The following is a 14885-nucleotide window of genomic DNA, read 5'->3' as shown; positions in this document are numbered from 1 at the left end:
AGAATGAATGCACAAACCTAGGGAATTAATGCAACCATTATTTCACAGTATTTTCAGTGTTTGCCATAGGAATTGGGAAAGAAGTAAAACACATGATTCTGTGCCAGCTTAAAAGCAGGTCAACATGATGCTTATACACAAAATGAGGACTTAGCATTCAGGAGGCCCCAGGTTCCATCCCATCTTTGCCACTGCGTGGTTCAAAATCGGATAAGACTCTGAGATTTATCTTTATCATAAGGAGAACTAAAGGAGTATTACCTACATCCCGGGTCGTGCTATACATTAAGTGAGATGATATAAATTAGAAAATGCATTCTATTATTGTTTTAAATTTCAATCCAATGAATATTCGCACTACCTACTACCATGAACAGATATGTAGGATGCAGGAATGCCTATCACAGAGAGATTCTCCATCAGGAAAGAAAAACTTTAGACAACTAATTCCAAGTGCAAGGTAGTGGTTGTTAGCACTAGCTATAATACAGATTCTAGTGTCATCAGTATTTTCTGCAACCTGGGTCAGGGGAGCAATTTGGGGTTGAGAACTAGATGTATTTCCTATCCCAAAGTCATGTGTCTTTATGGGTTCTCTGTTGAATCAATGAATGACTTATCATCATAGCAGAACCTGAGGCAATACTTTGTGTGCTCCTGCCTTCGCTGCCTGAGCCACATGGCCATTCAAGGTGTGGCCTGGGCATCTACTTGCTTGCTTGGATTTCTCAAATGCTCTCTGTGACTTTGCATAGGACACCCAAGTAGGTCCTTCAGGAATTTCCTGCTCTTAAAATCTTTTGCTTAGATGAATTTTGGTATTTCTTGGGCTATCTTTCATGTGTGCTATACATTTTCAATGTTAGGATTTCAAATCATCCACAGAAAATATTTTTTCCCTCCCTCATCTACAGTAAATTTTCAAGTGAAATCCATATCCAACTGGCTTTTAAATTGTCTTTCCTTGAGCTCAGATGATGTCCTTTCAGGGAATACACAATCACTTTAGTACTAGCTTAATAGTAGAAATTGTGATTATAAATCCAATTCTAAGAAATAAACAGTAAAACATAGTTCATCCCAAAACTAATTTGAAAAAGTTTGGCATGCCTATTATATTCATAATTCTTCTCATATATAATAAATTACATCAGAAGGACAAAAAATCCTTTTAGACCTTGTGGTGACTTTTTTTTCTACCATCATTCCTTAACAATAGTGGTTTTTACAATTTCTCCCATATAATAATCAATTAGATTTGATTCAAATCTGACACAGTGACTTTTACTTTAATTAAATAAATATTCATTGAACTTCCTATATGCAGCCTAGCTACTTTAGTTATGTAAAGATCAATAAAATACATGAAGGCCTTATGTTATAATGGGAAAATAAACACAAGTTCCCAAATAGCCATTCAAAATTGATGCTGTGAAGGATTACTATATAGCCATAAAAAGGAACAGGTCTTGCTCTACATGCAGCCAGGGAATGATCTCCATGATATATTGTATAGCATGCTTTTGTTCAAGTAATAAACAAGGAGATATGAATATAGGTACACATTTTTTACATTAAAAATAAGAAGGATGAAACTATAACTTTCAAAAGTCATTATGGGGCACCTGGGTGGCTCAGTCAGTTGAGCATTTGCCTTCAGCTCAGGTCATGATCTCAGGATTCTAGGATCCAGTCCCACATCAGGCTCCCTGCTCAGCAGGGAGCCTGCTTCTTCCTCTCACTCTGTGCCCCCTCCTGCTCATGCTCTCCCTCTTTCAATCTCTCTCAAATAAAGAAATAAAAATCTTGAAAAAAAAAGTCATTATGTATGGAAAAGGAGAAATGGTTGACTGTAGAAATAGAAGAATGGGCTTCTGTTAGACTTTGTTTTGTAAATGGATCTTAAGGAAAATGCTAATATTTAAATATTAAATATGTAAATATTTCATAGAACTATAAAACAAAGTTGAATTTAGAAATCTATTTCTTAAAAATAGAAAAGCAAACAAATAATGTACTTTAGTGAATGAGTTGATGGCAAACTTCCATAGGAACCACCTCAAAAGACCTTACAAGGCAGTCATCTATATATTCCTGGGGAGCTATGTTAAGAGAAATGAATTGCCCCCAATGTATGTTAAATATTACTAATATTCAGAAATCATATTGCTGGTAGTAATGTTAGTATTATTATCCCTTTTTGTAAAAAAATGGTTATAGGTGGCTTCTATTGTATGTTTTTTTTTTTCTTAACAGTTTTATTTATGGATAATTTATATGTAATAAATTGCACACATTTAAAGGGTATGAATTGATACATTTTGATACATGTATCTATTTGATACATGAAACTATTATCACAATCAAGAAAATGAATATACCCAACACCCCAAAATTTCCTCCTGTTCTTTGTAATCTCTCTCACTCACACCTCTCCATACTCCCCTTTTCAATTCCAAGTAAACACTGATCTGCTTTTATCACTAAAGATTAGCTTGCATTTTCAAAAATTTTCTATAAATGAAATCTACATTATATACTCTACATTTTTTGGGGTGGGGTCAGGAGAGATTATCGGAGTATAATTATTGTTAAGACTCATGTATGTTGTTGCATGTATCAGTAGTTCATTTATTTTCATTTTGGGGTAGTGTTCCACTGTGTAGACACACCACAATTCATTTACCCATTCACCTGTTGATGAACATTTAGGTTGAGTACAGTTTTTGGCTATAACATGTAAAGCTGCTATGGACATTCATGTATAAGTGTTTGTGTAAACATACACTTTAATTTTTTTTAGTAAATACCTAGAAGTAGAATGACTGGGTCATATGGTGAGTATATGTTTAACTTTTAAGAAACTGACAGCTTGTTCCCCAAACAAGTTTTGCATTTTACATCCCCACCAGCAGCATAGGAGAGACCTAGTTCTTCTAAATCTTCACGACACTTGACATATTCAAACTTTAAATTTCAACCACTGTCATAGACATGTAGATGTATCTCACTGTGTCCTTAATTAGCATTTCCCTAACGAACAACTCCCTAGGAAAATCTCCTCAGTGTCTCTGGTTGCTTCTGGCAACTAAAATATATTTGAACACTTGAATATAATGGCCAACGACCTCTTTGGACTTATCTGTGTGTGCTCCTAACACAGTTAATACGATTTGCGACAAAAATATAATGGCAACAAGTTCTAGTTGCATTCCACTTACAAGGCTGTTTTTCCAAGTGTGTTAACATAGAACTCCTCTGCATAGACTGGTGTTATAAACAGTGGCTGATCCTCCAGTGGCAGGTACCATAGTTCCCATTCGCCTTTACTGGTGTTTGATGGGAACACTGTGGATGTCCTGAGAGTTTTTCCCTCTCTTTCTAAGGAGAAATAAGATTTCCACATCATTTTTCTAACCTGATCTATCTGGTGCAAGGATACGGGAAAAATGAAAAAGAAAATAAAAAGCAATAATATATAATAGGTAATGAAAGAGACTAAAATAAGATCACAAAAGAAAAAAAGAAGAGTAAAGAATAGTGCTAGAAAATACTGAAAAAGTAAGTACAATAGGGAAAAGTGAACATATTGTAGAAAGGAAAAGTCTTGGGGTGCCTGGGTGATAAGCATCTGACTTGGACTGAGGTCATGATCTCAGGGTCCTAGGGGAGTCTAAGTGTTCCTTTCCCTCTACCTCCCCCTACCCCACTCATAACTGTCCTTAAGTAAAAATTAAAATCTTAAAAAGACAACAACAGAAAAATCAAAGAATATGGGCATTATTCCCTTTAAGGGTCTAGGGGATCCAGTTGATGAGGACTTCTCCAGGAGGGAAGAGCATAGTCAGCCAAGAAATCCTTCTATTTCCTATCCACATGCACTTGAGTCAATTGCCTAAGCTTCTCAAGTCTCGAGTTTTGCTTTTGTATCATAGGAATAATGATAATTGCCTCCAATGATTATTGTGAAGATTAAAGAAATTAAGATAAATGGAAGACCTTGGTGCTGAATCACTAATGATACCTATGCTATGCCAGGAGATCCATTCAGGAAACTTAAAGCTTAGAAAGAAATAAGATTCTTATTACAGAGTCTATTGGCAGAAAGTTTGAGTTGAAATGGGTTGGGCAAAAGCAGCAATTTATTCATGTCTTACAAACATGGTCTTACAAACATCATACAGAGCTGGCACAAAAGAACAGACACCATCTCATACACCATGCTTCCTTCCAAATCACTTCTATTGAGTTACAACATCAGAACAAGTCAGTTACTGAGTTACACGGTTCTTCAAACATAAAGACCTCCCCATTAGGGGGGTTGGATTTGCTAATGAGACAAACAATTAATTTACATGTTTCATACAGCGCAGGATTTGTAACAGAATTCAAGATATTCACACTGATATTGTAATACATTTTAAAACAGTAAAATTTTCAGAAGATGATGGGATCACATGTCCCTGCCTGTTTCAATTTCTTTCTAGTTTTCCTTTTTTCTTTTCTTAAAAGCAGTTACAAAGAGTTTTACTCAACTTTTCACACTCGAAAACACTTTAAATTTTAAAAACTAAAAACTATTTACAAATTATTCATTGTAATTTTAAAAGTATTTGTTGTTGGTTTTGTTCGTTACACTTAAAAAAAAAAAAAAATCACCCGCCAACAACCATACTTTACTTGATACCACTGTTAACTTCTGGCTGCTGTGAAGGATACTTAGAGTTGACTCCTCACAACTTCTCAGAGCTCCAAAATATATTATATTACATGGCCCATGACACCAAATATACATACAAGAAAAAGGCCATTTGACGTCCCCAAACCACACATTGACTATAATTCATTTCATGTTGCTTTCGTAGAAATGCTGTGCGGTAACTTTCTGATGGAATAAAGACAATGATAGGGGATATTCTTTTTTAATCCCAAAGTCATCTTAAAGCACAAAAAAGAGGCTGACTTCAATCTTTGTACAAACAGAATGTAAAACATTTTCTTTACATTAGGCATAGTCATAAAAAGCATGTATAAGTTGTTTTGAAAATGCATTGTCATAGAATTTACAAACACTGTGATATCAAACACATTCTCAAAAACTGCTAAAGTACTGACACAAAACCTGACTCAAAATGTGAATTTTTCAGTAGACTTTATTTCTAACTTGCATATTTAATAATTCGACTGTACCCCGTTTCACTCATACTCGCTAAAAACTCAAATATAATGATGCTACCTCAAGTTCATTCTTTCAAGTAATCCCAGGGCGTTGCTTTGCTCTCGCAGGTTGCTATTGAATTTTAAAGCCCTGGTACTGGAAAAACCATACAAGACACGAGTCTATAAACTGCTCCACAGACAACAGCTCGAGACAAATTAGCCTAGAAAAGATAGTGAAACATACTTTGTTGTGCTAATTTGACAGCCTAAATATATTTTGTGTGAACATGTGTAAATTATATTAGGCTTTGCTGTGTAGCTATTTTTTAGGCATTACTTAGTTTGTTGGCTTAAGTGACGCTTTCTATCTGGCAAGGGTTAAAACTTCAGTTCTCATTCTGTTTCTTTCCAAATAGTAGCTTAGTCCATTCTAGGGGAGGACAAGCTAAACGAAGACTTAGCTATGCCCTTTCTGTGCACAAGGGATGGCCCTGAATGCACACTTACAGACTGTACATATTTCTTTTCAGAAAGCTGCATTTCTAACTGCATTTCCAGCTGAAGTTTATTTCTTGACCCACTAACTAATTCCACAATTTCACAACGGTAAACAGGGCTTTCTTAGACCACGCTGATGTTTATGAAGGGCAGTGAATAATTCAAGGCTGTGGTTCTTATGTGAGATCATATTTTACAACAATTTGACTCACATATAACCTTAGGAGGGAGAAAAATAATATTTCAGCCACAGTGTTCTCAACTCAGCCCTTTGATAAAGTGATTTCTCAGCTTGTTCACTGTCCTTTTGAAACAAAAGCAAGTTACTCTTTGTATGATAAAGTATCAAATAATTACAAACTAAAGAGAAATGACCATATGCTTTTTTATATGCAAGACGACCATTTGCACACGACATAATGAATAAAAACAAACTAGAGAATGTTCTTTAATATCTTTGGATTTAAAGAAAAATGGACTTCCCATCTGAAGAAAAATGGATGAATTTTCATAAGAGAAAGCATGCTTTTCATTTCTAAATCCTAAAAACCACATGGCTTTCCAGTGATACGTTCCCATGAGATCATCACCTTCTAAACCATATCCATAGCTTGGGATTGCACTGCCATATTCATAAAATGCTTGGCTACTCTGGCCACCTGCAGAAGAGATTAAATACCTCAGGAAAATTTATCCAACTTCTCGAATATTGGGGGGAAAGTATCATGACACACATTTATAGTTACTTTCTGGTCTGCTAATTCAATCCATTTCTAACAACCAAAAAAAAAAAAAAAAAGGGCAGCTTGTTTCCACAAGCTTGTAATCACATATCAGGAAAAAAAGAGAAAGAAAATTGCTCCTTGCCTAGTAAAAACCATTGAGTTCCAACTCATCATAGCTAGGATGCTACCCATCACAGAGCATATGCCACTTGGCAATTTGTCTTCTGGGATAGTCCCAGATCTCTTTCCAGTGCTCTCCACGGGTTCCTTCTGCTGTTGCTCCCAGGACCAACCTCCCTATCACCTCATTTCTGGATCCCCTTTCAGAATCCAAAACCAGAAATTCAACACTTATCTCTTCAAGACTCTCACAAGGAATATCAAAGACAAATAGTTCATTGAACACTGCATTGGGGGTGCATTTCTTCACGTGAGTCTTCTTTTTAGAGATTCTCTTTTTGGCATGGTACAGGTTCACTTTCACGTAGGGATCTGCAATGGTAAACGACAGATGTTATACTGGCAGAACCTGGCTGGAGAGTTGATCTCCACATACTGGTGCCCTTAGAGATTGTTGCATGCCAATAAAGTGAGATGGTAATGAAAATGAGTCAGAACAAAGTGAAAATATGGATAAAGCCTGGACTCTCTATTAATCAACAAATTGAAAACAAGTAAGAATGTGCAATGTGAAGAGAAAATAGCTCTAAACCACAGGATGGGAAAGGAAGTATAATGGCAGGAAAAAGAGATAATATTTAAAAAATTAATGGTCTTGATTACTTAGAACCCATTCCAGAAAATAGGATAGAAGAAAAAAACATCAGACAAGACTCAGCCTGACTGAGTTGTATGAGTGGATGAGTCTCTCTACCTCTCTATTTTTTTTGTTGAACAGGCATTTAGAATTCACAATGGCAATGTCCTTTTTTGCTTTGAATTTTGTGCTTCTCTATCACCAGCTGGGTTTGCTTCTTGTTTTCAAGTGCTGGTCTTCCCTGTGTCATCCTTAATGTGTGGATGTTAGGATCATACTACCTTATCGCACATTTAATTATATTATTTTGCCTCTTTCTAGTCGAAGTATATGATTCCGTTCAGCTTCCTAATCTAAACATTTGAGACATTCAATTGCCATTATTAAATAATAGTAACAGTAATAATAATAATAAAAAAACTAGATGTCTTTTAATGAAGTATATCTTTCTAGTCTTCTCAATCCCCCTAAAGTTAAGTATTATTATATATAGTTTGTAGAGAGATTATGAAACATAACCAAGGTGATATACTAAAATGGAAGGATTTGGATTTGAGCTCATATCACTTTAACCCATAGGCCATGTGTTCTTTTCACTGTGCAATACAATAAAGAATTTTTTAAAATTAGTCACAAAACTAAAAGCTAATGCTTAAAGCAGATGCATAAGGAATTAAATGAAAAATAATAAAATAGCAACAGAAGTGTAAATGAAGGCAGGCTCATTAAAAACATGAAAATAATGGACTCTTCTCCCAAACCATTGCTGTTTTTGGCAATGACCTCTCACCTCTGCATTTATCACTGCCTTCTGCTTCAAACCCACTCAATCAGACATCTACGATGTATTAGCAATGGTTTAGATTTTAGGACTATGTAGTTTTATTTTTCTTGCTAATGGTTTGGCTCACACATCGTTATTCCATTAAATGAGAAGCAGAAAAAACAATCACATCACTTGCTCTTGTGAGTAAAAGGTAAATCAAAATCATATTAGTTGCCAACTATTTTGCTCAATTTATTACTCACTTGTACACTGAGACTTGAGTTTTTTTCAGAAGCATTCTTACCTGAGAGTCCAGACACATCAGATTTCGGCAGGTGTCGAGCTTTTAAAACAACCACAGTGAGAGTATTTGTAGTGGATTGATAGCAGAGAGAGATCAGTAACTCACCCCGTCCTGAAGACTTCTAAACAAAGAGAGATGTGGTGTAAGTTTTTTTTATTATTTTTTGTTTGAAGTTTATACTTATAGCAACACTTTAAAGCAATACAATGTTATGATTTAAGTGTAATTTTCCTACTTATTTTTAATATGCTAAGGAATTCAAGCTTTTGTGCAGTACTCTCACATTCTAAAAACAACTGGCTGCCATCTTGTGGTGATTTTAGGTACTACAGGATGTTAAAATCTATAGAGTTAGCCACACCCATTACTAGAAATGTTTAAAAGGGTAATAGAGTATAACCTATACAGGTGTTGTTGTTTTTTGTGTTTTGTTTTGTTTTTTTTACTTTTGCTTTTTAACTAAAATAACTACTTTTTAAAGTTATTAATAGTAATAAAAATTGTCTAATCATGTGAATGGCTCTGTAATAGGGCAAAATGATTCAAGCTTGATTTGATTTGTTTTTTTCAAAAGCACTGACATTATTGAAATTTGAATTCAGACCAACTGAAATTTATTCTAACTGCTACCGTCTCCTGCCCAAGGGGGCTGATGGAGTTAAAAAGCTCTGTCCCCAGCCCCCACTCAAAGTCCTCATTCAAATCTAAGAAATGAATTAAGTATTGGAGGGAATTGACTCAATTTTTAATACTTTGTTTTTGGAGAGTATCATAAGATCCTTCTTTGTATGCTACTTAGATTTTATTTTTACTTTAAAGATATTCGGTAAGATGATGAAGAACTCAAATTACAAGTTTTATATGATAGTAACAAAATGTAAACTCAGGGCTAGATTATAACTAAGAATGATGGCTGGCCATATAAAACTTCAATCTATATACAAAAACTATAATGGGGTCATTATAGGAATAAGGAGTCCAAGAAGAATAAGAGCTAGGAATATATCTTTATTCCTACTGTGCCACTAAACAACTGGGTGTCTCAAAGAAGCTACTTAATTTTCTGGCCTTTGACTTTTCATTAATTTCAACAAAGAAACAAAGGTGAGCTTTATGGTATTCTATAAAATCATGCCTTATAGAAGCAAGTTATTCTGAAATACTACAGTTTAAAGCAATTGAGTTCTATACTTAAAGGAGAAATAGAATTAATTTTGATATCTTATCATTGTCTAATAGTCTCAGAGCTACCAAAGCAGTGTAACTACAAAGGCAGAATAGCTCACTTCTTGTCATACAACATAGTGATGAACATTTATAATTCAATATGATATGATGTCTCCTCCTTAAAAAGAAATTCCATGAAAAGTCAATACAACTTCCAAATCATCAGGATAAATTGATTTTACGTTAAATTTCAAATTCAATTATGCTGACCTTGAAACATATTTGTTAACTTGTTTATGCATAAGAAATATTTGCCTGTATTTTAGTTTAAGTGGCAATCTTAGTCAAAATACTTATGACAGGAATTAATAAAAATACTTATATAAGTATTATTTAAATATCCATAAAAATGCCTATTCATTTTATATAATTAAAATATTTTAAGCATTTCAGTTGTGGATTAAATATTCTTTCATACACTCTATTCCCTTGTTCCCCATTTGACTATGATTAATAATAATTAAACATGGTAAAGGTGATATGTATAAAACTTATCAGTTTAATGAAAATCCCCTAGATACAAAAAAGCTAAATAAAAGATTGTTTATAAATACTTTAAGCACTAAAAATGAATTACCCTAACATTTCTTTTGATAATCTCTCTGTTCATTAACATTTTTCCATCAGATAATTCAATTCCTGCAAGAGGGATAAGGACTTCTCCAATGATATCATCTCTTGAAAACCTGTCAAAACTCAAGATTGTGAAGTGCAAGGCCAACTCTTGGATCTGGGTGTAGAGGATCCCATAGAATGTGAAGGTCTCATCAAAAGCCGGGTCCAAGGTCTTTCTCAGAACTCTGGTTTTCACTTTATGCTTCTTCTCTGGGAGGATCGTCATTTTGATGTATGGGTCAGAGGTCATTGACTGCTCATCCATGGCAGGCAAGCCACGGGCTTCCTTGATATTTACCACAAACGCTTTCTTCTCAAAGTTGTACTCTAAGGAGAAGAAGAGGGTTCCCAGCTTCTCCTGCTTCTCTTCTGAAGAAAGGGAAGTGCTGGACTTTAAGCTATCAGGGGAAACAGCCTCTTTCTCCCCTTCTGAAAAGAGCTTTGGGGTCACATTCTCCAGATCAGAAGGGGTACTAGCTTTGAGGTTTGTTTTGGGAAAATTGCCATTGAGATCTCTCTTCTCAAGGTCAAGATGTAATGAATTCTTTGGCACAGCTGGTTTATTCTTTACTTCATTTTTGTCATCTGCTCCGAACTTCTTCTTGCTACTTAGGTTTTCAGGATAAATATCAACTCCTTTTAGTACATGCACAAACTTATATGGAGGAGTCTTGTTAGACTTGGATGATTTTCTCTGACAGCAGATCCATGCAAATAGAGAGACTGTGAAGACCAGGCCAAATGCACTGAAGATCCCCACCACTGTGGGGATTTCATCTGAAAAATCAAATGACCAATAACATATTAAAGGAGCAGAGTTGGAGGTATGAGCCTATTTGAAAAGCATACTGGAGCTGGCAATTGCTGTAGGCTGCACAGATTGGATTACTTTCCGACTGTTCTGGGTATGAGTTATGTACATGTTTCATATCACCTTAGGAATAAACACATACACTGTGTGACATACAGAAAAAAATACACTATGATAGAAACTTTCCTATTTCAGTAATTTTTCACAAATAAAATAAAATGATGAAACTGGGCTTAGGTCAGGGATGAGGGATGCCAAATGACCCTGACCTACCTTTCTTTTCTCAGATAACATGAGTTAACTCTAGCATGATAGGTCAGTACTAATTTCATTATGTTTTCTTGACATTTTGAGGCTTTCCAGAAGCATCAATTTTTACTGACTATGAAACTCTAAGTGTACATTCTTCAAATACTGAGAGATTTTATATTCTTAGTAGTTCTTTATTTATCCTAGATTCAAGCAGCAGACATTCAAGCACTGAGCAAAGGGGCTCAGTGGTTCCAGGAATTTTAAGAAATGAAGGAACATTATATGCTATTGTCACAAACTCGTTAATAATTTCCATCTCAATTATGGAACACGGTAAGAGAAATGTGACATATATTGGGGAAAAAAGAACAAAAAACAATGAAGAACAGGATATTAATTTTACATAACTTTTTTTTAATTTTACATAACTTATAAACACTACAAATTCCTTGTATACAGATCCTAAATTTCTCAAACACTGTAATTTCCAAAGTACAAATTAATTATACCTAAGTGGGATAAAAAAAAAAAAAAACAACAACAGTTACAAATGAATCACCATTCCTTAATGTGTAATGAGAAGAGTAAGTATAGATAATTTAGAGTCCAATTTTATCCATAAACTTATTTTTTCTAGCACATTTCTACATGGTAAAGGGTAATCAAATTGAACTTGGCATTCTTTCCTTGAATGAGGGCACATTAAATTACTGACATTAGGTAACACTGATTATGCATGAAGCTTATCATGTCCCATATGTAAGCATATTTCTCCAACAAATGATTAATAACACTGTGTAAGTAAAAGCATATTGCTAAATCTGGACACAGTGCGTCAACTGAGTCAGTGTTTAATATAATCATAGTGACTATAACTAATGTAATATTATCTGCAGTTAATTTCATTCTTAACTATTTTTATCCCAAATAGTGAATAGTAAAGTTAGAAGTCAGTCAGGAAAGGGTTAAGGCTTGTTTGAATAACCCCTGAAAGAATAATCTTTTGTTACTCCCCTTCCTCATCCCTCCAAATCTTCTGCCTATCTCTTCATAATTCAAAACTAAACTCAAAGAACATAAGAATCAGTAATGACAAATAAGAACAAATATATAAAAGATTAAAAAACAGCAATAAAAATTCTATACTGAAATTATATCAAGAAACTGATCATGTAGAGATGAAAAATAAACCTTTAAATTCCCCAAGTAGAAAAAGCAGCGAATTCTGCAGAAAAAGAATGAGGCGAGAGCTAAAGATAATCAGCTAAACTTACTATCAGCTTTTCAGTTTTTCCTTCTATTCAAGTCTTTGTGGGGGGAAAATTCCACTCCTGGACTCTCTAATAATCCAAGGCCAGGAAGCAAAACCAAATCATAAACTAAGGTAGTTCTTTACCCAATCCTGGGAGAACAATAAAAACAATAGAAAATTGTCCCTTTTCCCTCCTAAATAGATCAAAGGGCCAATCTATAACATATTTTTCAGTAGCACCATCTCTGAAAATGCCTCAGTAGTAGAAAATTTCTTCTTTTCAAATCAGAAATCAGGAATAAGCATCACAACAATATAAATTCAATCACCCAAATAAAATGTTGTAAAATAAACTCATTTCTGAATTAATGTCACAGATTGTATTTATTCAATACTTATGTCACAAGGCAAAATTTCAAGGTCTCCTGGAAAGACTCATGTACTCTGTACTCACTGTGTATTCTCTACTGAAAAGGTCTTAAGCTTTTGAGAGCAAAAACCTCAGTCATTTCACTCAGTTTAATAATAATTTTCATGTACTCGGAGATATCATTTCTTATCCACAAACTTCTGTAACATTTCCTGAATTTTTCTGAATACTTGTAAAGTAAGTAAAACTCCATCTCTTCTCTTTGGGATATAATAGGACCTAAAAATACTACTTTTTAGTTTGAAGTACATCTGATTTTATTTACTGAAAGAGAGAAAGAGAGCAGTGGTGCCAAAAAAAACTGGTACAGGAAAAGGAAAATTGAACTGGAAAACATGATTCCTAATTCTACTTTCCAGTACCTTTTAGTTAAGTGTTCGACCTGCAACACTTCCCTCATCTCTCTGGGCTTTGGTTACTTCACCTGCGAAATGCAATGGACCAAGCTAGTTCATTTCAAATATCACTTTAACCCTAGCATCATAGGATTCTGTGTCTTCCACTAGCAACATATTTCAAGGATACAAGAAAAACAGCAGAGAAAAACAACTTTATGTTACACTCTGTAATAAAATATATATATACAGATTATATATATAATTATATATATTTTATTTATATATATATATATATATATATATATATATATATATATATATATCCCAAACTACCAACATACAAGTTGCTTTATACTGAGATCAAACCCTTATGTAATCACAGAAACATTGGCTTCTCCTGGTAAGTTAAATACAGATTTACCTACCAATAAAAACCACCTACGGAATTAATGGAACCCACAGCAAACAACAGACCCCTTTCCTTTACTTAGCAGGTGCTGCAATTTACAGAGCTGCCTGAACGTTTCGGAACTTCTTGGATGTAAAATCCCTGTAGCATGCAGAAGGCAATTTTAAGGAGAAAGACAGCAAGGAAGGGGGAAACAACAGAGATAAGCCACGATTGCCCCCTTTACAGTTCTCATTTTCTTTTCAGATTACCTAGGAAATCCATATTCAACATCCCCTGGAAAAACAACAACATCATCATCATCATCATTATCAACAACAACAACAACAACAACAACAACAACAACAACAACAACAACAAAGCAGCCCACCCTGGAGTATTCAAGAATCAACCGCAGTTCTAAGTTGGGTAACTTGCTTACCAAATTCTTCCCGGCTGGTAGTGATCGGAGCCATTTTTTTGCTGCGTGTTCTGTCCGAGGTGCTGAACGGAAAACTCCCTGGCTTGGTTCACTTGCCCGGATCTGAGGCGCCGGCTTTCCCGAGCGCTGGGAACAACGGCGCGGAGCCCAGAGGACCTGTGCCCTGAACGGGAGGAGGCAGAGAGGGAGGTCCTCCCGCCCTCGCCCAGTGATTTGCCACCCCTGTTCCTGTTTTGGCTCTTCTGAGAAGCTCGTCTCTGAGACTCTAGACGTGGCTGAAACCCGAATTGACGCAATCCTGACGCTACAGGGTTGAAATCAGCACCTGCCCTCCTCCCCTCCACCCTCCAAGCCTCTCCTCTCCTTCTTTCTTCCTCCCTTCTCCCCTGAGGATTCAACACATACTCATCAATTATTTTAACTGTTGGACTACTGGAGATTAGCTTTGCTATTCTGGGGGGGGGGGGCCACAGGGAGGGGGGCTCACAGACACATGGTGATGAGCCCCCAAACTCATTCTTGTCAGTTTCTAATATAAAATCTCCTGATCATCAAGATGAGTAAAAATGTGCCTGTGAGTTATCAGAATAACGCGATTTACAGGGATGATTTAGGCTAAGAGTCAGAAGACAGAAATGTCTGCATCAAATGAACATTGTGACATGCAGGAATACGTTTCTTGCTTTCTAAATTTTTCTTTGATATGTTATACCTACGTTAGAAAAGAATCCACTGCACATTAATCCATTTGAAATAAGATAACAGTTTTCCCTCTATAATCACTTATTTTCTAATAAATAGTCTAAACATTTTGCTGATGCTGTTGCTCCATCTGTCTGTCAGTTCTCTTCCCTTTAATATCTGACATTTGACCAGTTGAAGTACTTAGGAACAGATGGGAATAATCCCTTCTGTATTCA

The 14885-nt window shown here is 35.3% G+C and overlaps 1 protein-coding gene across 2 annotated transcripts; it reads right to left on the bottom strand.

Annotated features, from left to right (window-relative positions):
* Positions 1–4108: 4108 nt before the first annotated feature.
* On the bottom strand, positions 4109–14297 carry SYT4 (synaptotagmin 4). 2 transcript variants are annotated; one of them, XM_038543395.1, is made up of 4 exons: positions 13966–14297; positions 10015–10829; positions 8211–8328; positions 4109–6875 (listed from the first exon to the last, which is right to left on the bottom strand). In XM_038543395.1, the coding sequence occupies exons 1-4, from the start codon at positions 13997–13999 to the stop codon at positions 6568–6570; spliced, it is 1275 nt and encodes a 424-aa protein (XP_038399323.1). In that variant the 5' UTR covers positions 14000–14297; the 3' UTR covers positions 4109–6567. The 2 variants fall into 2 exon arrangements, with proteins under 2 accessions (XP_038399323.1, XP_038399322.1); XM_038543394.1 differs by having other exon boundaries at positions 8211–8331; positions 13966–14291.
* Positions 14298–14885: the final 588 nt, after the last annotated feature.

The sequence above is a fragment of the Canis lupus genome, chromosome 7 (assembly GCF_011100685.1).
Source record: "Canis lupus familiaris isolate Mischka breed German Shepherd chromosome 7, alternate assembly UU_Cfam_GSD_1.0, whole genome shotgun sequence".
NCBI lineage: Eukaryota > Metazoa > Chordata > Mammalia > Carnivora > Canidae > Canis > Canis lupus.
The sequence above is the reverse complement of the archived record's forward strand: the minus strand, read 5'-3'. Positions and strand labels throughout refer to the sequence as shown.

Bases quoted from the DNA above. Each gene is read 5' to 3' on its own strand.
- SYT4 (XM_038543394.1), bottom strand. From the start codon at position 13,999: ATGGCTCCGATCACTACCAGCCGGGAAGAATTTG. The intron at 10,830-13,965 runs GTAAGCAAGTTA...TTGATTTTTCAG, and splicing joins TACCAGCCGGGAAGAATTTG to ATGAAATCCCCACAGTGGTG. The intron at 8,332-10,014 runs GTAATTCATTTT...CTCTTTGTTTAG, and splicing joins TTATCAAAAGAAATGTTAGG to AAGTCTTCAGGACGGGGTGA.